This window comes from Sphaerodactylus townsendi, linkage group LG07 (genome assembly GCF_021028975.2).
Source record: "Sphaerodactylus townsendi isolate TG3544 linkage group LG07, MPM_Stown_v2.3, whole genome shotgun sequence".
Lineage (NCBI taxonomy): Eukaryota > Metazoa > Chordata > Lepidosauria > Squamata > Sphaerodactylidae > Sphaerodactylus > Sphaerodactylus townsendi.
The window spans coordinates 86544201-86571302 of record NC_059431.1 but is presented as its reverse complement, the minus strand read 5'-3'; the positions used below and the strand labels follow the sequence as shown (position 1 = coordinate 86571302).

Sequence of the window (27102 nt, the reverse complement as noted above, 5' to 3'; positions counted from 1 at the left end):
TTAAGATACATTTATCTGAAAAGAACCAGGTCACTCAGGTATAAGTGGATGAAAGTAGACCTAGAAGACCTGGGATGCAATTCCCATACAGCCTGAGTGACCTTTGGCTAGGCTCTCTCTTAGCCCAGCCTACCCTTCAGGATTGCTATAAAGAGAGTGTTCATACTGCCCTGAGTTTCTCAAAGCATGGGCCTTTTCCACACAAGGACATTGGCCTCAATCAGAGCCAGAGCCTTATCTGCCCTGGTTTCTGCCTGGTGGAAGGCTGTCGGCTGACACCAAGGCCCTGAGGGACCTTAAACAGTTCCACAGGACCTGTAAGACAGAGATGTTCCACTGGATTTTTGGTTGAGGCCACTTGTCTGTCCAAATTCCATCTGCCCACCTCCCAACCACTGACTACCAAAGTGAATACTGTATTCTACGCTGCTCCTTTTTTTTGATTCTCCCTCATGCTCGGACAGTCCTCTGACAAAGGGTCTGTATTGAAATGAGGTGGCTGGCCTTTCATAGGACTATATTTGTTGTTCTGTCAACTTTGGGGTTTTTAATAATAAGATGTTCATTATTTAATTTATGTACTTATATAAAAATAAAACAAGTAGTTTACAATGTCTCTTATACCCAAATTCTTTTTTTTTAAATTCCGCACATTTTTTTCCCATTTGGTTCTGGAAATGTTTTCCATTCATTTTTCCTCCATTTCTTTTGATACATTTCCAAGCTACCTTCCTTTGAACACGCGATCATGTTGAACGCCTCCTATATGGACCTGCCCATGTGCTGAGATCAGTGGTGGAGGGGCTTCTTGGCAGCTCCATTACCTTCAGAGATTTGGTGATGGGGGCTCCCAGAGGACCTTCTCTGAAGTGGTCTGTGCTCTGGAACACTTTTCCTCCGGAGGTCCACCAGGCACCAACTCAGTAATTTAGGCCCTGGCCTGGATGATCCTCTGTATCCGGACATCCGGGCAGTGCCTCCCCCCTCCTCCCCCCACTCCCTTTTTTGGTACCTGCTCTCACCTGTACCAGCTCTCTTTGGGTTTCAGCCCCAGCCCAATTTTTGAAATTTGCTGGGGTAAGCTTTATGCGAGGTGGATAACTATGAATTTTAAGCAAGAGTTGGTTAGGGTAGAGAATGGGGATGATTTATAAGGGAGTTTTTAAGGTGGTTTTATGATTGTATTTTTATGGTGTTTTATGACTGTACCCTGCCCAGGACCTTTGGTGATGTGAAGGAAATAAATATACCGGAAATAAACAAACTTTTTATATTTCCAGGAAGGTTTGAGTTGGAAAAATGGTTTTCCACAGGCAGGAAGAAAAACAGAAGCAAGACAACTGCAAGATCACAGGATTAGATACAGGCTGTGACATCTCCTACATCAATGATATAGGAAAAATGGTCCAAATGTACTTCTACTTAACACCACACTGCATACTTAAGTGTTGTACCCAAGCAAATCTTCAACTTTTATTTGCTTGGCCAGCAACTAGTTTTACAGGTGGATGAAATGCAGAAATGGAGGCTGACGAGCCAGCCTCCATGTCCCATTCTGAATCCCACTACCATAACCACTGGTCCCTCCCCATTCCTCACTAGTCTTCAGACCAGAAATGGTAAGGGCCAACTAGTGATACATGGAAATCAGGATCAGGTTCTCGGGCAGTCCCTATTTTATAGGTAGTAGAAAAGAGAACTCAATGCAAATTCATCTAATGACCACAGCAATATTCTTCTCACATTTAGTTTAAATATCATACTAACCTGTTCCAGTGCCTGAATTTTGCTGTCTTTGACTTGCAAAATCTCCAAAACTTTCCTGTCCTTGAGTTCAGCTTTCTGCTTTTCTCTAGAAACAACAAAAATATATTGACACTTATTAGCCATAATTTCCTCTAATCATTTGAATTTTTCATGTCCTGATAATAATGAATGTCATTTTAAAGCACGGGAAATTAAATTATCTAAAGCTGACAGCCCTTGCAGAATTAATCATGGAACATATGGCAAGTGGCAGCAAATTTTGTCTCCAAACAACTTAGACAACTTTATTCTAAATGAAACAGGGCTTAGGGTACCAAAAACAGATATGTTACTTTTCAAAAGATCTGTGTAGCATCTTTTCTGATGAGCCCCCGTCCCATTACTAATATCAGAGAACTCTTAGTTCCGTGTTATATAAAAGAGCAACATATTGAACAACACAACTATTTCCAGAACACAGCTATTTCCAGTATACTGTGTTAAAACTGTCAACAACTGGCAGATTTGGGGCAAAGATGTTTTCTTCCCTAATGATTTCTTATATTATCTTTTCAAGCAAGCTCCAGATGTGGCAAAAATTTCAACTCACTTATCATAACTTTAACTATTTATGATATGCAGAAAGAGAAGAGTAAGGGTGCAAGCTATTCAACAGCATTAATCACAGTTGCCGCTTATTTGCTTGCTTTTTCACACTGTCTTTGAACAAAGCTAACAGCCAATTACACTACAGGAACTGGGACTTGCATGTCTTCTGTCTGCAGCTTTTGCTCCACCTTCCCTTACCAACTGCTACAATTTTTTAATCTTTTTGCTTTCACACAATATGTGTGGTGCTTTTAAACTGGGGGAACTCCTTTGCTCTAACTCAAAAGGGAAATGGCAGATGGCTGAAGAAGAAGAGTTTGGATTTATACCCCACTTTTTTCTCCTGTAAGGAGTCTCAAAGCGGCTTACAAACTCCTTTCCCTTCCTCTCCCCGCAATAGCTTCAGAGGTAGGGGGGCCAAGAGAGTTCTGAGAGAACTGTGACTCAGCAGGACTAGCCTTTCCCACCTTTGCCTGGAAACTAGTCTCATATATGGATAATATTTTTACTAGTCTTTTGGCCTTCCTTCATCTCCAGCAGAGATCCCAAAGCAGCTTATATTGTCATCCTCTCCACCACTGTATCCTCACATCTCCATGACATAGTTGGGCTGAGTCCAGTGGGCTTCCAGGACAGAGTGGAGAATCAAACCTGAGTCATATGCTAGTCTGACACTCTGATCAGTATACCACTGATATACAGTATATCACCACGGGGCTGCATGTGACCTCATACTATTTTGTCCATGAGCCAGAACAGGCCACTTCTTGCTAAACCAGTGCTCTTTGCAGTGGCATAGGGGGGGAAATGGTGCCCGGGGAAAAATGCAAAAAGCAGCCAGGTGAAAAAGCAGCCTGGTCTCCTGGGAAGTGTAGTTCCCAGCAGGCTGCTTTGCAGCAGCCGGCTAAACTCAGGTAAGTGGGGGTAGGGCACTGCGGGGGGAGACCCAGCCACTTCTGGGAAGGAGGAGGGGCGTGGCTGGGCCTCGGCGCAGCATATGCACGTCGCGTCAAGGCCCAGCCACGCCCCTCCTTTTTCTTGGAAGTGTGGAGGCAATTTTTCTCCCTCCATGTGACTCCCACGGGGGCGTCCGAGGCATTTGTCCCCAGATGTTCTTGTGGCAGCAACGCCTATGGCTCTATGATTACTTGGAGGTCAGTGGCAATCTTCCCATTCCCTGGCAAATACAGCCAGGGTAAATATGTCATATAAAGGAGTGCAGCATCAGCTGTGGAGTGCATACCTTTAAAAAGACTTTATGAATGATACCTAGCTGGATAGTAACTGCCACCAGCTGAGAAGGGTGAACTCTTTGTAAAACGGATGGACTGTCTTAGAACAGTCATAGACCTCTGCTTTCAGAATGTGCATGTGTACTGTGGAAAAAGTCCCACTGCTGTGCTAGGAAGGAGACCTGAGCAAGTCCCTTGTCTCTAGCAAGGCAAACTGCTATTTCTCATCAACGTTTTCTGCCCATTGGTAACCAAATTTATGAAGTCTAAAAATGAACATCTATTTTTCATGTTTATCCTAAACACAGATGGACAGATGAGGGAAACTGGAGAAGGGAAATACAGAACTTAGAAATTGAAGATTAATTAATATCAGCTAAAATGTAAAATGATCCTCTGATAATCATGTCTTCCCTGGGAGAAGAGGTCAAGTATTCCAAGCCTCATGGATGAAAGTTGATCAAAGTCCCCCTTCTTGATATTCTTTATTTCAAAAGACTCATGGGAAGGAAAAGGTTTACCTTTGACTACACAGAAAGCGGAGGGGGGGCACTAAACCAATAAACTGTTTTTCTGGGATCATGTGGGCTTTGCATTCGGCCCATCTAGGACTGTATGCAGAGTTTGGAGCATGATGTAGACAGGAAGAAACTCCCTGCAAATGGTCACCAAGTGATGTTGGCTTTTTGTTGTTGTTTGTCTCTTGAGTCGTACCTGACAAGATACTATTTAGGCATCAAAATCCTTCAGGCTGACTTGACCTATTCCAGTTCATGAAATGCAGTTTGGGCTGCAGCACTGGTTTTTCTTACAAAGCAAACAAAAGTCATTACAATGACAACCACGTCCATGTTTTGGACACCACAGTGTTCCCAGTCAAACACTGGGGAAAAGAGAGAGCGAGAGAGAGCGAGAGCGAGAGAGAGAGAGAGAGAATAATGTCATGTCCAAAGAGCTCCTGAGCAATCTGATTAGTTAGAATCCAGTACTCAAAACCAAACAAAAACTGGTTATTACAGTACTGAAATAATATATTTGCTTAACATTAGGAATATTCAACATAACGTACTCATAGTGATTGCAATAAGGAACAAACAAGTGATTTATGGTCATCCTGAATTTTGGTCAACAGTGTTTCAGCAACCATGTTTTAAGCATTCCTTCATTCCAGGAAAAATCCAGACTTCTTACTGGCTTCAAACAATTATATGGTGGATGGTGATTGCTTTCCAAAATAAACATTTGTATTATTTACTATCTGTTAAGCTGCTACACAGTGTCAAGGGAGACAACACCACGAAGTACATTATCTAAATATAAATTATATAACACACCTAATCCCGATTTAGTAACTATTTAGACATTACACTGGTAACTAGCAACAATTTTTAAAAAGAAATATGATCAAAGAAGAAAAGAACAAAAAAAATCCAGAACACTCCAAGGTGGAAAAATTACACAATCACTAGACCAACATTATCTCTTCTTTTTGTAAAAGAAGAAACCAAGAGAAACAAGAAAGAACAAAAATACTTTAAGTGACACTGAAGTTTCTGCTATTTTTATTTCCTTTTAAAACTAATAACAACCAATCACAGATTTGTGGCATTTACTGTGCACCCCTAAGAACACTTCCCTTGGAGTAAGTCCCAATGAACAGGATTCCAAGTAGACCTGCTTAAGACGGCATTACTAGTCTAGATAAAAGACAAAATTTGAGCACATGCAGTTAAGGTATTTTCAGGCTCATTTATTTCAATAACAAAAAGCTAAGCACATATAAATTACAGAAAAAAGGAGCTCCTGAGAAATCATAAATATTGCTTACAACTTATAGCTGTGCTAGTTGTAGGTATGGTGATGTAAAATGTCTGTCCATTCCCCCTATCTGCAGAAACATCCAGAGGAACCAACAACTAGTGCTCATATTGTTAAAAAAAAAAAGTAGCAAGAGCCCTACTGTAATCCATAAGCCCCAACTCGCTCGCAAGGTCTCCTGGGAAGTATAGTTCCCACCAGACTGCAAAAAGTGCAACGTGCGCATGCTGCTCGGGCAGGCCTTGGCCCAGGCGGCGCACGAATGTCACACCGAGGCTCAGCCTCCTTCCTGGAAGTGTGATGGCGATTTTTCTACCCCCCACGTGACACCCATTTGTCCCCGGATGTCCCCATGGCAGCTACGCCTATGTCTCATGTTGCTCTGGGCTGCAGTGTATCCTCTTGACACTCCTAGATGACCAAATAGCTCAAACCATTTATTTCCTCCCTTCCTTCTCAAGGCCAAAAAAACACAGAATCCAGACACTGATGGGCATTGCAACTCCTGTGTCACCTTCTTCTAGTAAAGCTGCGAACCACAACAGGCTCCCAGTAAAAGATTCCCACAAATATGAACTTCCTGCCTCCCCCTGCCTACATACACACACTCACACACCCATTTTAAAAAAGAGAATGAGGGATGGAAGGAATTTAGCAATCCTTGAAATAAAAATATTCTCTGGGAAGCCATAATCACTCTCTTCAACTCTTCACACAACTGGAAAACAAGCTAGTGCTCTCTTGGTGCAAGAACATACTATGATCCAAAGTCAGGCAAACAGTTAACATGAGTGATCAGATATTCCTAGAGAGGCTTCTAGCAGATTACAGGAATCATAGTGGTACCAAGTGAGACCAGAATGAGGAATGAGGCAAGTGGACTTCTCGGGTCTCTCAAGGCAACCTGGGACTGGGGGATTTAGTATTCTTGCCCTTGGTGGCTCTGCCTATTCCTGCTCATTCCTGTGATACAGTTGAAAAGATCCTTTTGGATTATGATGCGTTTCCAGTGAGAAGAATGTTTTTAAACATTAGTGAGGCTTTTTTTCACTTGGTTAAAAAGTACCATTGACCAGTGTCATGGCACAACTTGGGGTCATCTAGGAATCTTGGTACATGTCAAAAAACAGGTATCCTTAAGCAGAGGAAGAGTGTCAAATCATGATCTACCTCAGATCCCACTAAAATAGAAGGCCTGACTCCCTGACACCTTCACTTAAAGCATTGCCAACAAGAAAACAGTTCTCTTGTTCAACTATAAAGGGAGATTACCTCACGGAGTAACTATTTATGCCTTAGTTCCAGAATGAGACCTGAAGTGAGACTGATTTGGCTGAGGGAAGAAGGACCATTCACATAAATTGAGAGTGGCTCTACTACCCACTTCATCACTTTGCTCAGAAATCATCTTAAACAAGCCTCCAGTTGGCCAGATCTCCCTTCAACAGGGAAGGTCTTCTTTCAAACTTGTCACTCATGGAAGCAATCTACCTAAACTCGCCTCAGCAATTCAGTATTCCATATTGATGTTAGGAGTGCAAAAGAATGCAAAAGAGTCGCTGCTGAGATTCCCAAACATGCCCAGAATATTTTGAAAATCAATTGAATCCTGTTTGATCAGAAGGCTGGCTGTCCTAACTGGCCCACCACACTTGCAGAGACTGAAGGTTAATAAACCCACTGGTCTTCGTTCAAGAAGCAAAGAGCAACTGCAATACAGGACATTACAAACACCCTCATTCTGAACTGTGGCCACAGTGTCTAACTCAAGAACAAGGAAAACTGCATACACAAGCAACACTGTGCTTAATGATAAAGAAAAGAGTTTTTTTTAAAAAAAATTGCATGAACCCAACATCTGACTTTTAAGAAATAAATTCTTTTTGCAGGCTACAAAGGAAAGACAATACCACACACTGGCCAGGAGTTTGTCTCCATTAGTTATCACAATAATAGCAGAAACACCAAGTTGCTGTCTAAATGCTTCCATTTTTGTATACAATGGGTGCAAGCAGAAGCCTTTAGCATAAATTAAAACCTGGTATGGAATTTTATCACCAGCTCCTCCTGGTGGCATAGGATATCTTCCAATACTCATTACAGGGAAGCTCCCAAAAGAGATGCTAAGTAATACTGCTGTATGCTTCAAGCTACTAGCATATCATTGAACTCGCTGCTACATTTTAAGTATGATAAACGGGAGGAAAGGAGGAAAGCAGAAGGAAGGTTTGCTTGTAAAGGTAAACGGCACCGTGGAAAAAAATGCTTGATTCAATTAATATACACTGTACATGCCTATAATACATTAAAAATGTTCACCCAAATAAGAAAAAAAATATATTCAGGCACTGTCAAAGACTTGATGATGATCAATGACTGAGACAAACTCCAGTTTAGCTAATTAGAACCACTGATGAGCAATAATGATGTGCGCTAAGAATATTTGCAGACTTCTTTAGGATGAAAAATGGAGTGAAGAGAGGCTGTCAATTTGTACAAGTTTTAAGCTCCAATCACTTTTCCCACGAGCACCGCCTATTTTAAATGTTTAACAGAGCTGTATTTAACCACATGGATTTCTCACAGTTAGTTTTCACCAACCACTGAAAGCCAAAAAATCTGAGAAATTATTCTAAATCATTAACTAACAATTTTCTATTGCATATGGCCCACGCTATATATTATGCAACATGACAGGATCATATTTTCTGGGATTTGGCCCATTTTTAATGAGTTGTCAAAAATGAAATATTGGAGACGACCAGGAAGCATTTAACTACGAATGAGGTGTGAAAACAGAACCTACAGTTTCTAAAAACCACAAATATTTTCAAAAGTGGACTGCTGAAGTTTATAAAATATTATCTTTCCTATAATAAATTTGCAAAGCAGTAGTGTTGAAGAGAAATTATGAAAATAAATACAAATAAAATCTATGGTACCATCAATTAACTGATGATTAACATAGACAATTAGAACAAAGTAAAAATACAGCGGGCTCAATCTGACAAGTTGTTGATATGTAGATTCTCCTTCAGAAGTTATTTTCCTCTACTAAGAAACTGATTTTTAAAATTCTGAACTCTGTTCATGTTTAGGAACTGCTGAAAACAATGACATATCTGGGGGGGGGAGCATTTGACCTAAAGCTTACTTTACACTCACGCTGATGCTATGTGGAGTTATGCAGATTTTATTCCCCCTGACTCCGCCCCTCCCTCTCTTTCCCCGCCCCCCTGCCACCACCTCCCACCAAACTCCCCCCGCCCCCAGTGTGTTGCCAGCCTCAGCTCCACTTGGAGGTACCGAGGAAAGCTAACTGTATTTCAAAATACACCTAACTCTCCTCCATTACTCTGAACAGTGCGGTGGCTGGCAACACACCAGGAGTGGGTACAAGGCCAGGGAGGGCACAGTGTGTTGCCAGCCCTGGTGCTGCTCAGGTCCCTTCCGCACAGGCCAATAAACCCAGGCTGGGGACAGGAAAAACCCATTCGGGGGGGGGGGGCTTTGCACAGCTCCCACCCCTAAAGTGAGGCTGCCCATGTTATCTCCCCTGGAGTGGGTTTTGTGAGATTCATTTGTTTTAATACGGGTTGTAGCCACTCGAAAGCGAACGGAAGCGCTTTAATCAGCCGCACTTCCCTTTATTGGTAGAGGTCCCGCCTCTCAGCTGCATGCAGGTTTGCAGGGAGGGGTCCATTCCTGCCTCCCCACGTAGCAACACAGCCGAAGGAGGTAAGTACTGAAAAAAAGCGCCACTGAGTGAAGGCGCAACAGCAACCCGAATTGGTTCCGCGGGCTCCGTTGGCTGTCTGCACAGTGGTATGCAAATGAAAAAACAGGAGAGCAGGTTTCTTTATCACAACTGCAACCCACTCTGCCTATGCTGTGCAGAAGGGGCCTCAGAGGGATGGAGGAAAGGGTGTTTTTTTAATGGCAGGCGGAGTTTTGCAGGGGTGGGGAGCTTGGTCAGGAGCTGGGCATAGGGGCAGCAGGCAGAGTTTGGCCAGGGGCTGGGCACGGTGAGGCACAGTGCCTCACACAAGCCCTAGGAGGCATTTTGTTGCAGAATGTCTGAAAAGATGTACCGTATATACGCGTATATACGCGTGTATATAAGCGGAGGCACCTAATTTTACCACCAAAACCTGGGACAACTTATTGACTCGTGTATAAGCTGAGGGTAGGAAGCTGGGGTTTGAGGAAACCCAGCCAGCCGGCAGGCAGAGGAAGCTCCTTATTTGGGCAGTGACTCCCCCTGATGTCACTACCCTCTGCCTCCCGGCTGGGGTTTGAGGAACCCCAGCCAGCCGGGTGCCTCCGGGTTCCCCCTTCACCCTCTGAGGAGGGCAGCAACAAGCCATTTGTGCAGCTGCAGGGAGGTCGTCCTGGGCCACGCCCCCAGCCTTGGCAGAGGCCTGAAGAGCCCGCTGGCTGCGGGGGTTTACCCTTCGCCCTTCGGGGAGGGCAGCAACAAGCACTTGTGATTGCTGGTAAGCGGTGACTCGTGTATAAGCCGAGGGGGCATTTTTCAGCCTTAAAACAGGGCTGAAAAACTCGGCTTATATGCGAGTATATACGGTATCTTACAGTGCAATCCAAAGGGGGAGGCTTAGCTGCACTGCAGCTGGGGACAGCAGACATGGTGCAGCCAAGCTGCCTCCTAAGCAGCCAGCAAACCGACAAGGATGTTCCCCCAACCCTTGTGGAACTGTTCTATGCAGCTCCATGGACTGCACCTACCTTTTTACCAGCGTAAGTTCGTACCAGCAAATGTGGGTGTTCCCAGGCCAAAAGGTTTCAGGGCGTGGATTAATGCTGACTCTGCCCCTTTCAGCACTAGTACAAGCACAAAGAATTCTGGAAGGACAGATTTTAAGGAGTATTGGCGGATTTCCAAATTGTGGAATTGTACACCAGTAGTGGCGTAGTGGTTAAGATCAGGTGTACTCTAATCTGGAGGAACTGGGTTTGATTCCCCATTCTGCCGCTTGAGCTGTGGAGGCTTATCTGGGGAATTCAGATTAGCCTGTGCACTCCAACACACACCAGCTGGGTGACCTTGGGCTAGTCATAGTTCTTCTGAGCTCTCAGCCCCACCTACCTCACAGGGTGTTTGTTGTGAGGGGGGAAGGGAAAGGAGATTGTCAGCCCCTTTGAGTCTCCTTGCAGGAGAGAAAGGGGGGATATAAATCCAACACCTCCTCCTCCTCCTCTTCTTCTCCCTCTTCTTCTTCCTCTTCTTCTCTTCATCTTCTTCTTCTTGGTAATTTCTTATGGGCCGCCAGTTGTAATTTATTTGAACTTTATTATTTGCATTTTCCTTACACAGACTCTTCAAGATATAAAGCTGTGTAAATCAATTATATTTGTGCCAAAGATGTAAACAGAGCTTCAGTTTACATAATTCTTTCCAAGGTATGGATAGTTACTGTGAGCTATTTTTCCATCTCCTATATCATATAAAACTCCTTGGTCCAATAGGTAGATTATTACAGTGAGCTGTACATGGCTCCTTCTTAAGTTTTCGATTAGTACAAAATGTGACATAAAGACAATTTAACTGTCACAAGTTATTGAGAAACTAAGTTTCCATTACTGGAGATCTAAACTGACCGCCTATAAGTTTTGAAGCACAAATCAAAGCACAGGATTACTATTAAACAATTTGAGGTCAGGATATTTAAAGAATTATATGATCCATTATCAATATACTCACCAGTTAAAATCATTAACAGAGACCCTCCTATTTGTGCCCCTTTCCTAACCACAGAGGTTGGTTGATGATAACCACTGATAATCTATGAGAAGTGCATTCAGAGATCAATAAATAAATGAAATTACATAAAGAAACTACAGTATAAATTAATATGTACATTATAGTGTTCTATTACTAATCCTGACTTCATATACACTGTAAGTAGATGCTAACTGCAGCTTACAATGATAAAATGCACATAAAGCCAGAGCATCAACAGCTCTGCTATGCACATAGAGCATGACTTTAAACCCATCTCCCCAAGCACATTGTAAGAAATTTTGGAAAATCACTTAAGATTTCAAAAGCAGGTTGTGAATCAATACAGGAGATTGTTCTTGTGGTAGGGAAGATGCAGGTATTGGTAGGAACACCCAGGCCTGCTGGGTACGCTGTGATAACCACATGGCTCTCTGAATCTTAGCCAAACTGTTTTGTAGAATCAAGTATAACATTATTACAAGATTTTGGTGGATAAATGTCAATGAACTTACAGTTTTCTGATAATGAATGTTTCTACATTACAGATTGTTTTCAACAAAGCAATCCCACACACAGTTGGTCCAGCCTGAGTCCATTAACTGCTGGGATTAGTTTGCCACAGAAATACAAAAATTAAGAGGGAAAAAAACTGAAGAATTACAGATATTAAAAAGGTATCCTTAAATAGGTGATGGTTATTTAAGCGTATCACTGGCTGTTCTCCTTTCATATATATTAAGTACACATGATGATTATTTATCTTCATGGGGGGAAATAGGCACAATACAGCCAGATTTCAAGAGAATAATTAAGTGAATGAGCTTTGAAGTGTTTAGATTTGATAACATTGTGATCAATGTAATCATGTATACATTAAACAGTTTTCTGAGTGCTTCAAACTCGTTTCTGGAAGTGACTGCTAATTGCCAAAAGAACAGGGTCTAATTTTATATTCAATTTAACACATATTGGGCGTAAAATAAAAACTGTGACACCGCCAATTCAAATTTGTATGTAAAGAGAATTTACAAAAACATTTACAAAATATGGGGATATCTAAGCCTGAATGTAATCTGTTTTTATATACTATCCATATGTTAAGAATGAGACAATGTTTTGTTTTGGTATTTTAGTGTCAAATAAAAATTAAAACCATTTGCAGTGCAATCAGAAAGAGAGTTACTCCAGTAAGCCCATTCATTTCAATGGGCTTAGACTGGAGTAACACTGCATAGGATTGTGTTGTTAACCATTCCACTCCTTGCTCTGCCCTATGTACTTCATTCTGTACTCTTTTGTCTCCTAAAGAAGCTTAATTCAGAAAAAAATAACTGGCCTTTTTTGCACTCATAAACTGAATGATGAAGCTCTATTACAATTTCTACAGCAATACACATGGAGAGGATTCTTTATGCACTACTCTGTGTCGTAGAGGTTATGGTTAAAGCATTAACCTGAATATTTTAAGCATCCATATTTTCTCCTTAATTTTGCAAGCGTTTTCTCATGTAAAATGCACAAGTTTCGTACAGTGCTCAAAAATATCAGCACTTCAGAACAGACTGGTTTAACATCTGCACATCACCAGGGTTTCCCCCAAGGATTTTTAAATGATGCCTGCCTGTGCTGAATAAAGTGCTAACTTGCACCTTGCATTTCAAACTGTGTCCTGAGCAGCCATCCAGTTGGTACAACACCAGCTGAATTCCCACAGGCCACTGTTCACTCAGGCTTGACTGCAATTATCATGTCAATATTTTGTGCTCCGATATGCAGATATGCACACATGCAAGCTGTGTAATACTTTCTTCTCCATGGAATGTTGACTTATGTTCAATGTTCTGAGAATTTTTAATGAAACAGGATATTAAACTTTCATCAATTTTCAACAATCACAATTATTTGACCTTAGAGGTAAAGGTTATTCACCTAAACGCAATGTGATTCTAGCCAGCATACTAAGTGATAACGGGGGAGCTGACTTAAAACAAAACACTTATTTCAAAACCTATATTAAGATACGCTCACAAAGAAAATATTTATTAGTGCACGTAAAAGATCTTAATAGATGAATAAGGCTAAAAGTAATGGTGAGTTTAATATCTTTTGGTGACAATATGGGTAATCAGTTTATAAATGTCACTGGACTGCATAGTATGATTAACCGATGAGGGAAGCTGAAAAATGACAGGGTTTCATTGATTGAATTAATCTGCCCATAGGCAGCATAATCAATGAGCAGTGCTAAATGATTCAGTATAAACAAGATCACTTGATATTGCCCCCAAAAATAAAAAATAAATCACACAATATTTAAATTCTGCCACTTCATTATATTTTTTTAGAGGAACAGTACAGTAGGGCGGTACAAATACACACCCAACCCCGCATTAACAGCAAAACAACAGAATAGCATTGTTCATCTATTAACAAAGCAGTGTCCCACTGTTGAGGGCCAAGCTAGATGTAATCCACCATCCCTAGAGGAAGCTGACACTTAAAACCTTGCTCATGAATTTAAACATTTGGCTGCAAAATTGGTGTTAGTCTACTGCAGACTAGAAACCCAACAGACCAAGTAGTTTAAACAGATTCCAGTTGGTTACATCCTTGCCCTCACTGAATAAAGTACCCAGCATTTCTCATACAAGCAATGTTTGAAGTAAGACAGAATAAAAGAAGCCTGCATTTCTTTGATAAGTGGAAACACATAAAGATGCAGGGATATATCGAGACACCATTTGAACAGGGATTTTTTTAAATGTAGGAAATAACAGTTGTAACATAAAAAGCTACAAACACAGTGTTTATAATCTTCAACTTTCTTTTATATAATTTTTTCTAGTATTTCATTTCAAGTACTAATGAAGCAATCAGCCCCTGTTCAAATAGTGATTTGACTGAAAATTTTGAGAAGTACCTCCAATACTTGAAAAATGTCCTGCTTTTTTGAGCATCTAAAAGTGCTACAAATTGTATTGTACATTCTTGCACAGTTTTCCCATGGCTGTTCCTTTTCATTTGCCCCATCTACCCAGCCCACCTGACAATGAGTGTGTGTCTGTGAGAGAGAGAGAGAGGAAGTATTTCTTTGCTGAAGTCCACTGAGTATTTTTGTGCAGGGGGAGAGAAGCTGCATGTAATGTCTTTTTAGTATAGTAGCCTTTCTAAGGTTGCATGTCTGACTACCAAAGTCAACAATCTCTATGTTAATACAGGGCTCTTAAGGGGATCAAAACTGAGCAATTTTTACGCTGCCACCTGGCAACTGAAGCTTGATTCACCAAATTCCAACTATGCAATAATACAATAAATGCCAATGACTGCACAGACACAAAGTCTGCATATAAACTTACTAACTTTTTAAAATATGATGCACAGCCTACCTGCAACAATCCTACAATGTACTTAATCCCAACAAGACAACAAATGTTGAAGATGCATTAATAGTGACTGTGTGGCCAGCTACTACTCTTAATGTCACCACTGTTCGGATGCAAAATTCATTTTGAATTGGTAGGGAGAGAAGAAAGGAACAGAGAAACAGGAGAATGAGGGATAGGAAGCAAACTGGAAGAGAGGAAAAGCAGAAAAATGTGAGTGAATTAGAGACATAAAAAAGCAATGTTCAGCGGCTTCTAGTCGCATTAACTTGCAACTACAATCAATGGGTTTAGAAGGGTTTAGGATTGTGATGTTGATTCTAATCATCTAGGGATTAGAAAAGAGAGCCCAATTGCTCTAACCTGACCCTCAAAAGCATGCTGCACCTACACCCCATCCCACCCCTAGGCAAAATGGAAAATGCAGCTGTGACAAACTGTACAGCACAGGTGTCAAACTCGGGTCCCTCCAGATGTTATGGACTGCAGTTCCCATCATCCCCTGCCAGCATGCTGGGAACTGTAGTCCATAACATCTGGAGGGCCGCGAGTTTGACACCTATGCTGTACAGTATAAATGAATCTAAAAAGCACACTCTATCTAAAGGCCAGGTTGTTTACATTTCAGAGTTGGGAATAAATGCCTAGGAACAGGGGAAGCAACCTGATGCTAACCTGCACTACAACTCTATGACTTAAAGAGGGAGGAGAATATCTCTATGAGAGGAGAAGTTGGGAATGCTTTTGGATTCAGGTTCCTTTAGGTAAACATCTGATTGCCTTAACTGTGTTAAATATATATACTCTGAGGTTGTATGCCTGAGCTGTGAGAGCAAAAATTACACCCAGAAAGGGAGAACCGGTAGTTTATTGAGGGCCAAAGTGAGGTAGAAGGCCAGTCTTTCCAGGGCAGGCCATATAAACAGGACAGGAACAGATCTTCAAGGAACAAGAATTCCTGGGACCAGTTAGTTTGGAGCATTTGGGGGTTTTGCTTTGTTTTATCTCCAGAGAGAGATTTATGTTTAAGTTGCGAGTTTCTAAGACAAGGCTGAGGGTACTTGATAAAAGTACCAGCCTATTATACCCAGTAATAATCCTTAAGACTGAAGTATCTGGAACATCTTTGAACATCTAAGCTACTGAAACACAAGACTTCCAGAAAACAGATCCAATATTCAAAGATGGCGACTTTCCTGCACAGTCCCCAGGAAGCCACAGTATAATATGATGGTTCAACCCAGCTGGACAGATGGAAAAGCCTGGTGGAACAGGTCCCTCTTACAGTCCCTGCGGAACTTGCTCAGATCCCACAAGGCCCTAACCTCTGTAGGGAGTTTGTTCCACCAGGTAGGGGCCAGAACCGAGAAGGCCCTGTCCCTTGTTGAAGCTAGCCGGGCGTCTTTTGGACCGGGGATTTCCAGAAAGTTTGCTTCCGACGAGCGGAGGAACCTTATCGGGCAATATGGGGAGAGGCGGTCCCTCAGATATGTGGGTCCAAGACCACTCACGGCCTTAAAGGTTAAAACCAAAACCTTTAAAATGGCCCGATACTCGATCGGCAGCCAGTATAGTTGGTAAAGGACAGGAGTAATATGTTCCTTGCTCAAAACCGCAGCTAGGAGTCGAGCGGCTACATGTTCCACGAGCTTCAATTTCCAGACCAAATTCAAGGGTAGGCCCACGTAGAGCAAGTTACAATAATCCAGCCTAGAGGTGATCGTTGCATGGATTATATATTTCTCCAACTTATTTTATCTTCCATCTGAAGTTTCTTCAATCCCATCTCCTCTGTTAAATAAATTTTGATTATGTTTGTTTACCCTGCCTCAGGTTTATTTGGTGCCTCAACAAGGGAATTTGCCAAGAGTTAAAATAACGGGCTCCTTTTACCTTCTAGAGGACTTATAGGGCTGAGCGACAGTGCTTTATTTTACCACAAGCTACCATACTAAACAGCTCAGTCCAGGGAAAAAGTGGAAAATCTGACAAGCCTGGTCAGAAAGTGTTTAGCCTGCCTCAGAAAAATAGGAAAGGGCAGAGGGGTCCATCGCAGCGGCATTTGAATGGTGCAGTACTCTATATTCTGATCTAAAACAGCTTTTATAAGCATTAGTCACTATAAATTTAGCCAATGGATTATCTCAAAAGGAAAGGAACTTGGAGAAAAATTGGCTGAAACCTGCTGTCCTGCAAAGTCAAGTTCCAAGAAGCTGAATCTTATCTAGGGCCAGTGGCGTATCTGCCTAGGGACAAGGGGTACCCCTTGTCCCCGGGCGCCACTCTTCTGGTCACATGGGGGGCGCAAAATTGACCCCCCACGTGACCAGGAAGTCCTGCTGTCACGTCATTTTCGCGTGCTTCGACCCTGTCCGAGGCACACAAAAATGATGAGACAGCAGGACTTCCTGCTGCTTCCAAGCCCCCTCAACCCCACCGAGGTGGGCAGGGCAGGGGCAGAGCCTGGGGGGCGTCATGGAGACAATTTGTCTCCGGGCGCCATTTACCCCTGGTACGCCTCTGTCTAGGGCTCTATACTAGAAGGGTTTCATGATCTCCACATGTCAGTTGGGGTGGGGGAACAACTGAATCTCACCTTTCATTATATTCTTCAACCCCCGATTAGGAGGAATCCAGTTTCACATACAGGGCTCATCTTATACCATTTTCCCCATTCAGCAACTATATTTTTTCATACTATTCCTTTCATAAGCATACACTTGTTTGCTAGACAGAGGCCACAATCTATTATGAGTAAAGTCTTCCAGGATTAATATCCCTCTGAAACATTGAAGAGAAGGTCTTCAAAAAAAGTTAATTACTTTTTCAATTCAATATTTTTCTTTAAACATTTACTATACAACAGAAGTGCTTCCCGATTTTACCTGATAAACACAGGTAACACAAAATACTGATGAAGTATTTATCTGTGCTTATTTTTATTTAAAAAGTTTCAAAAAGCAAATGAACTAGAAAAAACATACACCTTTTTTACATAATTCAGAGATCAATAGTATTTAAAGTAGTTGGAAAGTACACTAACATGGAGATACTGTTACAATGGCTTGTTTGAAAATACCTGGAGGCTTTAGCATATCCCAAAAGGTTTTCTCATTTGCACAGTAAAGATACTTTTTTTTGTTTGTATCTGAATAATAAAACAGAATATAGTTATAGTCACCAAATAACAAGTGCAGCAAACACTGAAGAATGAAATCGACTCCATCTATTCCACAAATCCTCACTACTGGCAATGAGCTTTCAATTTAATTTTGAAATTTTTAGGGCACCAATCCCAATTTGGGAACATGAAAGACTTCTGAAAAAGAGAAGTAACTTTCCTTTGTTCAATGTTAAAATATTCCCACGTCATATCAGTACAAAGGTGGGTTTTCCCAAATGACTTTTTTCAACCATGCAGCTTAATTAAACTTAATTAAGATGCTTCGCAGAAAAGGAACTTCTTAAAAGGGTTGCAAAAAGAAAACCTACTGCAACATGAAGTGGTTAAATAAAGATGATTAGACCAAATACCTGTCTACACCTATTCTTTTTTTGCTTCAAAGCTAGGCATTCTCCCTTCTGCCATGCTACAATTTTCCTTGGTAAAAAGTATGTCGTAAAGAAGTATACTGAAAAAAGTATGTCGTAAAAATACTGAAAAAAGTATGTTGTAAAGAATCAAATTTTTCAATTCATCCTCTTTTTGTGTCAACAAAATAGTAATACAAGATTCTCCACTGTTTTTCCATGTTCCACTTGAGGCCCCATCATTGGAAACTAGTTTGCTAGGCCATCAAATAATCTTTTTTACTTTACTTATCCATAAAGTTATTAAACAATTAGGAAACGAGTAAGGACTGAAAAGTTACAGTTCTTTAAATAAATTGCTTCATTCATTTGCTGGTCATCCTTGGTGAATAAAAAACACACATGCAGAGTAAAGTAATACCCAACAGATTGCTTAGGCATTCCACCAAGGAAAATCAATTTTAGACTGCAACCAGCTTGACCTCTTTTGCTGTTACAGGAGAGCCATAGAAAAAACAAATATATTAACCAATAACAGCAAGTTTAGATGCATTCGTCAACTACATGTTATCAGGATTACTATTTGGTTCATGTAAACAAATACATTAATTGCTATGTCAAGCTCACATGAGATAATTGGCAGAAGTCTTGCAGTCCGATCCTAAACACAGACCTAATTAAAATGCCTGAACGCTGCTGTTTGCAATGCAAACTATGGTACAGGATTCTGGGGAAACCTGTTTAAGATCTGCAGTTCCACTGGGTCACCAAAATTCAACTAGCAATAGAATCGGATAGAGAAAAAGAAAGAGCTTTCCAAGTCATCTGGAAATTTCCTACAGCCCTCCCCTCCATATTATTCAATGCTTCTCTCCTCCACTTCACAGGGAATTCAGACTCTCCCCATAGCATTTTTCAGGCATTTTCTTCTGGATTACTCGCATAAATAGGATCAGCTATTCAAATAGCATAATTCTTAGAACCGTCATGTTCAGTTAAGGATAGAGTCCCATCTTCAAGGACTAAGGCTTCCACGCCTGCATCAGAATAGCTAGCTTAGTCTACTCCATTTTACTAGCACTAGAGTTAAGATTTCATTAGACTCGCCCTCTTTTGTTCTCTACCTTAACTAGTCAAAACTACTTTCACCAAATTGAGGGCTGCTCCTTTCAGTTCTGCTCCAAACGGTGCCTTGCACATAAGATTCAAGTAATTCTGCTCTCTGAAAGTTCCGCTGGATTCATAACTGATATCTTCTCCTTCCAAGTACAAGAGTTCCATTCCCTGTAAGCAGCTCTATCAAAGTACAATAACCAGTCAAGCATCTTAAACTGAAAATGAACAGTCAGTCCAGGAAGGCTCTCCTAATGCAGAAAGAAGGTACTCTGTGATTCACCTTTGAACTACAACCTCATTTCCAATAGAACACCTAGTACCTCCGAGTTGCTAATTACCTTGCAAAGGATCAGGCAAATCAGTTGTGTTCTTAGCCAAAAGGGTATACAAGGGATTAGTAAACACTACCTGAGCGCCTTAACTGTTGTGGTGCCTTCCTTGACCGCCCGTCCCCCTGGGGCGAGTGTGCTGTCCCACCTCCCTTTACCTGGGGGTTGTCCTCCCCAACCGGTGTCTTAAATAGTCTCGGCCACAGGGTGCCTCAGCTGTGGGCGTACCCTGTCACCTTTCCTGCGCCTTTCCTCTCGCTCTGTTACTTCACTGAGTGAGGGTTGGTCCGCCTACTGGGCTTCCCACCATTCTCCCTTCCCTGTTGCACCCTCACAGGGTTGGGACCCAACACAAGTCCCCCAGCTTGTTCCCCCGCACAGCTGGTCTGCTGGACTCTCCCTCTCCCTGCCCTCCTGGGCTGCACAGTCCTCTTTCCCTGCCTCCACCCAGTTCTCCCTTCCACCCTCTTCCCTCAGCCAACGCCCCTGAGCTTCCTTTCCCACCCCCTTATATCCCCTTTTCCCTTTCAACCCTCTGCCCCGTCCCAGCTGTCGTCTCTTCTCATCTCCACTATCACTCTCAGCTGAGGCTGGGCGAGCCCGGCCAGGCTCAGAGCCCCGCCCATTCACCCCCTCCGCACGGCGCACTCGTGCCGGCGGATCGGCTGATTGACAGGTCGAAGGATCGACGGGTTGATAGATCGATAGGCCAACCGATTCCTGAGTCGGTGAGTCGCCATGGAAGGGCGGCAGAATCCCGGCAGGGTAGTGAGGCGGCGGATTGACAGGGGTCTCCTCTTCGGGAGTGGGCGTGGCTGCGGCCTCACACGGCCCCGTCACAAGTCCGGGTGCCGCGTTGGGACTCGCGCCCGGACAACTGTGAAGAAATTCTGAGTATATCAGTTGAAACCAATCTGTGGTCTATGCTGGACAAATATGAAGAAAAACAAAAGAAGTCCACCCATGTCCAAAATCTTTTAATCATTTGAAATACACCAGCGTGTTGTAGTGGTTAAGAGAGAGTGGACTCTAATCTGGAGAGCCGGGTTTGATTCCGCACTCCTCTACATGAGTGATGGACTTTTATCTGGTGAACCAGATTTGTCTCCCCACTCCTACATTCCTGCTGGCTGACCTTGGGCCAGTCACAAGCCCCCCTGAGTCCCTTTACAGGACAGCAAGGGAGGTATAAATCCAAGCTCTTCTTCTTTCGAGCAGTACACTCTAGAAAAGACATCCTGAGTAAGAGATGTGTTACCCCTTAACACTCTGCTGTAATGGATGAGGCTACAACCATAGACAGCCTTGTGCTGCAAGACATCTCTCTGAATCTATAAAATATCTCAATAAAATCAACAGTAATTTAATAGTTTGGCACTGTTAAAATGTTATTCCAAATGTATGGTTATTTGTTGTAACTGAAATGTTATTCTAAATGAACAGTTAATAACCAATTATTCTATAGCTAGATAAAGTTTGACCCTGTTAAATAAAATGTTATTTAACAGGGCCAAACTTTACCAAGTTATAAAACATGTAGCTATTAACCATTCATTTTCAGCAAGTGTATCTAGAATACAAAATAATAAATTACATAATATTTTCAAGTATCTATGTCCTCCCATCTATCAGAAAAAAATAAAGCTGAAATAGCTGAATACTTTTCAGTCAGTCAAGGGAAAAACAGACAAAAACTTATTTCAGAATGCATTATCAAAAGATTATTAAACGGCAGCAACATTTTGTCAATTAATTGGTTAACAGAGCGACCCTGAGGGCCATTAGTATTGTGGCATCTGGTCATGGTGGCAATGTGACACTACAAGTCCACTCCCTGTAGGGTTTGTTTATGCCAGGAGTAGGGAACCTGCGGCTCTCCAGATGTTCAGGAACTACAATTCCCATCAGCCTCTGTCAGCATGGCCAATTGGCCATGCTGGTAGGGGCTGATGGGAATTGTAGTTCCTGAACATCTGGAGAGCCGCAGGTTCCCTACCCCTGGTTTATGCAGTAGCTGGCAGGAACTCAGTGTCAACCACATTAGTATCCCCAGCAACAGTGCTGCAGCATTTCTTGGAAAAGTTTTAGTGAGGTGGCAAGGCCACGACAGACAGGGCAGACAAAAATAATCAGTGGCCAAACCAGAGGCCAAACCAGCAGGTTCTCACAGGTTCCCGAGAGTAGTTTACTTTCACTATTTGTGTAAAATGCGAGAGGGGGTTACTAATTGGTGATTTTGCCGCGTGGATTTTTGGTCTTTAGTTACTGCTCTCCTCCTCCCTCAGCAGTAGCGCCAGAACTCTTGGGAAGCAGTCCTGGCAGGAGGTGCACCGGGTGTGTGTGGCAGCCTGCACTCATGTATCTATTCTCCCACGCCTCAAGGCCTTGCCACAGCCCTGCCCAGCAATGCCCCACTCCCAGAATGCCCGGCCACGCCCCCGTCATGCCATGCCCAGCCTCATTGGCACTACGCCACTGTTTGAATCTCACCACCATGATGGGAACCTGTTACTAAAATGTTTGGATCCTACCACTGGGCCAAACCAAGCACCCATCAAAGCACAAAGGCAGAAAAGGCTGTGGCCAGGGATCTTGACTTGCTGTCAGAAACATATACATCTTAATACCACCAGAAATCTCAAACCAACTGACAGCATTACCATGGACCATGATATCCCCCTCATCAACAAACATGGCTACCTGCCCACACATCAGAAGAGGAATAGGGAGATGTTGAGGGATGTTTTGCAGTCAGGGTGTCCGCTGCTTACTGGTGGCTGCACCTTCAAGCAGGATGCCCAAGCTGCCGAGGATGTCTCTGTGCTGGCCCTGCTGGTAGTGCACCAGGAAGGGAGCCACCTGAGCAAGGCATTGTGCAGAGGCTCAAAGTATTTCTGACAGGTCTCCCAGCAGCATCCCCGTGCACATCTGTGCCTCCCCAATGTTCCTTGCTACAGCAAGCAGCCCCTCCAGGTGTCCAGCAAGTGAGGACACAGACATTGCCAGCCCTTCCATCTACTGCTGACCCCTGGATAAGGATTTCCACCAGTCTTGGCTGCTCTCCAGCTGCTTAACTACCACCCATGTGGACAACAGGTGGGAGGAATAGGAAGAACATCAGTCTAGGGAACCAGTCGCCACACTACCCGGCTTCAGAGGACATAGCTCTTCTCTGGCTCCTGCATCCTTCCCAGTCTCCACTGCCATCACTGTGCATGTGAAGACACTTGAGTACCCCTGATGCATGGGCTCACCTTGCATGGGCTCACCAGCCGCTGGCACCAGGGACTCTGTGATGCTCAACTGTCCATAGAATGACTAGCCTAGCCACCACAGCTCACCTTGTGGAACTCAGGGCACGGAGGTGGTCCACAACATAACCTTCAAACATCAGGGGGGAACGTCCTGGGCTGTGGGGACAGAGAGCAGAGCCTCAGCCCATGTTGTCATTCATTACCATCTTTTTTGGCACCATCACCCTGCTTCACAGTCACCTCTGCAGTCTGATCTCTGTGGTCTTCCTCCCCATTGTTCAATTCTATCTCCTCCTGGCTTGGCACAAGGGGACATGTCCTGGATTCTTGGGTCCCAGATAAGCTACCTGGTGAGGGAGATAGGGTGGCCACATTTGGGGTAGCCATTTCCTCCCTTGGGCCCTGGTCTGAGTCCTGGTGCCTTTGGTGCTAGCTCCCCTCAGCCACCTCTATGAATGGTCCTGCAATGGTGTCCCCTTTTTAGCAGTCACCTACAGAGAGAAGGCAGGAGTTATCAAGGTGTGTGGGGAGGGTGGGGGAGAGCCCTCAAGCAAGGTTGCAAAAGTACCAGGACCCTCAAATTCATACACAAGACCTTGATGAGGTGGCTGCCCACTACCTTGGGCAGACACCGTACCAGACAGATTCTCCATCACTGCCTGCTCATAAAGGACACCCTGTGCAATGGCAGTACACATGCATTCCTAATCAGGGCCAAAAAAATTGCTCCAACTCTTCAGGTTGGGTAGCTACGTCCAGGTGGCATGCCCAAGAGCAGAGACCTGTTCTACCACCATGCACCAGAAAACAGCTGCAAGGGCTATCCTTGTATGTTCCACTACCGACCCGTACAGCAGCACTTTCTCAGCCTCTGTCCAGTTGGATGGCAGTGACCAGCACCACTGCTTGACACTGCAGGGCCATGCCACCCACAGAGGTATGCAGATGTGGGCTGAGGCATGAGGAAGCCAAAGAACCCCTGGTCAGACCTTGCCTTCTTGTTTCACAATGGACACCAGGCATCTGGAGGAGGCCATGCAGACAGGGAAGACAGGGATAGGCAATGATGGGGTAGGGCTCAAGGGTGGCTGGAGAACAAGCTCATTTGATCATTTTGAACCACACACCCTCTCTCACATGTCTTGGCCAGCCTGTCCTCAGCTGGCTGTGCAACGTATCCACATATTACCAGGGCTATATGTTTGGGTGGCATGCAACAACAGAAACAAAGCTGTGCTCACTGATAGTAGGCATGCATCACCACCCTCCATCTGTCAGACAGCACCGACCTGGATTGCTTCTGCCTGGACAGGACAGCTATCCAAGACCTGTGCAAGGAGCTTGGGCCAGCTCCCCAGGAACAGTAAATATTCTGCTTCATTGCTTTGTGAGTTTATTTCTGCTGGCAAAGGACATCTGTGAAAACAGATTTTTTTTTTTTGCATCCAACCAGTCTGGCTAAGTAGCTGGGTTGTGGAAGCAATAGCACATCCAAACAGATACCTGATCTTCCATTGGGCAATCCCCAGCCCCCCACCCATGAAGGGTGGGTGCTCCTAGCTCTGAGGCCACTGAGGTATGGGATAAATAGCAGCTGCCTGGAACCTAGTATGCCATACATTTCAATAATCCTTTTCATTACAGTTGTCGTTTTCCCCAATGAAGCCACTTGAAAGCCTGAAATGTACAACAGCCATGGAACTAATCCTTTTGGCCAACAGTCCTCTGCAAAGCCCGAACTCCACAGATATCTCATGCTCATTCACAGCATACATGGATGAAACTGTGATTTCTGGGATCCACCCAGTCCTTCCCAACCGCTAGAGTGCTAGATGCAACCCCTCCCCTCAAATGACCAGCATTGCTTTCCTGAGTTGAAAGAGAGCTATCCAATGCAAATGCTGGTGGCAAGAGATTTCTAGTGGACAATGCCACCTGCTTCATACCCAAATAAGCAGAATAGCGCAGAGTTCAACTATTATTATTATTTGGGTGCTGTAGGAGCCTGGTTGTCCCTCCGGGCTGTAGAATGAGCAGTATTCTCTCAGCGTTTGTAACATTCTGTGGCTGGCATCTTCAGCCAGGATGCCAGCCACAGATGCGGCAGGCAAACGCTAGAAGAGAATGCTATCAGAACATGGCCATACAGCCCGTGAAACCACACAGTTCACCTTATGATTCCGGCAGGCTGTGAAGAGCCTCTCGGCAATATTATTATTATTATTAGATTTCTACAGCGTACCAGATCTTCATTATATTGTTACCTTCATTACAAATCGAAATTTCACCTAGAGGCCTAGGAAGTTGTAAATGGTATCGGTACTGTACGTGCATTTGTGCTGGATCGGGCAGTAGGCTGCCTTCTGAATTTGATAGATGTTAATTTTGTCAATTCAAGATGCTCTAAGTACAACTCTAGTGTTTTGGACGTAAATGCCAGTATGCCCGACACTAATTGGGACGCATCTCAGCTCTATTTGTGCCATAGACACTGAAGTTCTCGATGGGTTTGGCGGAAATCGTGGTATCTGAAGTGACCTTGTCGTAATTTTTTTTTGAATGACTCTGCAGTCACTCAGGGACTAAGCTAAGTGTCGAGCGATGGTCACTTTCTTGTCCCTCGATCAATGGTGCGGGACTGTCTGGTGTATTATGTTTCAACACTTTGTCGCGATTGGAATTACTGGGCAGAATATTATTGGTGGGTACATATTATTATTATTGATTACATTATTATTATTATAATACATAACAGCACAGCACAAGTGTCTGGAATTCATCTCTGGAATATCGAGTCCCTTCCCAAGGACACGAGGGATATTAGAGGTAATTTTATGAGAATATGTGTAGTTCTAGAAGTGCTGCTTTCTGCAGCATGGTGGACTGATGTCTTGTCCAAGTTTAGAGCTTTCCAGATGTTTTTTTCAAGATTTCTTGGGGAGTCCTCCTAAGAGCACCGACTACTAGTGGGATTACTGTTGTTCTTTTTTGCCACAATCGTTCAACTTCAATTTGTGGTCAGGTCCTTGTATTTTTGTGATCTTCTTTTCCCAGCTCTTTGCATCCCTCTACCCTATTGTCCAACTTCAAGCACAGCAACATCTATGATCCAAAATACATGTTTTTTCTCAATCCCACTGTTAAGTGTCTTGGGTGTTGTGTGTGCCAAGGTGTCTATCTGTCTGTAATTCTAAAGTCCCAAGAGTATTTTGCTTCTTCATTCTTCTGTGGTCTTTCTCTGGTTTGTGCTCAAGTACCCAGGTCTTGCTACAGGGTAATGTGACTTTTGCAGTTGGTTCCAGAAAGTGCGGTACATTGCTGCTAGCCCTATTGTGACGCTTTGAGATGAGTCAGTTTAGGCTATTTTCTTACAACAGCAGATGATGTGTAGCTCTCCACGGTTTCATCACCCTCTTTGCGAGAGACGGCACTTTGGTCATTGTAGGACTTCCTTTCGAAGCGAGGGGCCAGAAACACCTAATGCCCCCCCCCCCCACTGGGCTGCTGGGCCTAGTCAAGTCCAAAGTACTGCCAGGGCAGCTCCTGGCCCAAGATGAAGGGAAGGGATGAAAAGGTCGGGGCGAATAATCCTTTGCTTACCTGTCAGTGCGCAGCCACTTCTTTGAGTCCTGGCTGACAAGATGGAGTATCTGTTTGGGTTTAGAACTGAGACAAGTCAGCCACAGAATGTGGACTTTGCTCTCCCTATTGGGTGTTTGTGCAAAGTGCTCACCCAGTAGTGCTAAGTGCTCTCTCTGTGCTGTTCCCACCACCAAGATGCCACAATGCTCACTCTAAATCAGCAGGGCAGGGAGCTGTCAGACTATGTCCGGTGCCACGCACCCTACCTCATAAGTTAGGGGGTGTCTTGGCTTGGAGTTTTTTTGTAAGGCTGGGAGAGGGGCATAATTGGGTACTGGGGAGGGGGTTGGCTGTGTCTTACTGGAGGGAATGATTGATCATGTCCTTAGTTAACATCCAGGGTGGTTTGAGGCCTCATGGGCATTGCTGAGGCAGTAGGAGAAACTTTCATTTTCTGTTCTATGGCCACCCATGGACTGCACAGCCTTTTTCTTAGCTCAGTTTTGAACCTCTGTTGTGGGGTATTCTTGGGCTGAAAAGCATCACAGTGCAAACTAACTCCCTGTGATTTGTTTCCAATGATGCCGGTGCAGAGCCTGGCACTTGATTCGCACCAGAGAAATACCCCAGCATAAGGGTCAGTCAGATTCCTAAACACATTCACCCACCACCCTTAGGATAGTGCCGTAAATCATCAAATTCAATACCTTCAAGTTAAAAGGATGGTACAATTAATAACGCAGAATATTACTTTTAATA

General features: G+C 43.5%; 1 protein-coding gene across 7 annotated transcripts in view; it reads right to left on the bottom strand.

Annotated features, from left to right (window-relative positions):
• The window catches only part of CNTLN (centlein), a 221399-nt gene that overhangs the window by 171475 nt on the left and 22822 nt on the right, over positions 1–27102 (bottom strand). For 4 of the 7 annotated variants that reach the window (XM_048504012.1, XM_048504015.1, XM_048504014.1 and 1 more), the window contains exons 3-4: positions 22849–22917; positions 1768–1852 (exon numbers count right to left, since the gene is read on the bottom strand). In XM_048504012.1, the coding sequence (XP_048359969.1) occupies positions 1768–1852; positions 22849–22917 (154 nt within the window). The remainder of the gene's footprint in view (positions 1–1767; positions 1853–22848; positions 22918–27102) is intronic. The other 3 variants (XM_048504013.1, XM_048504016.1, XM_048504018.1) reach the window with 1 other exon arrangement.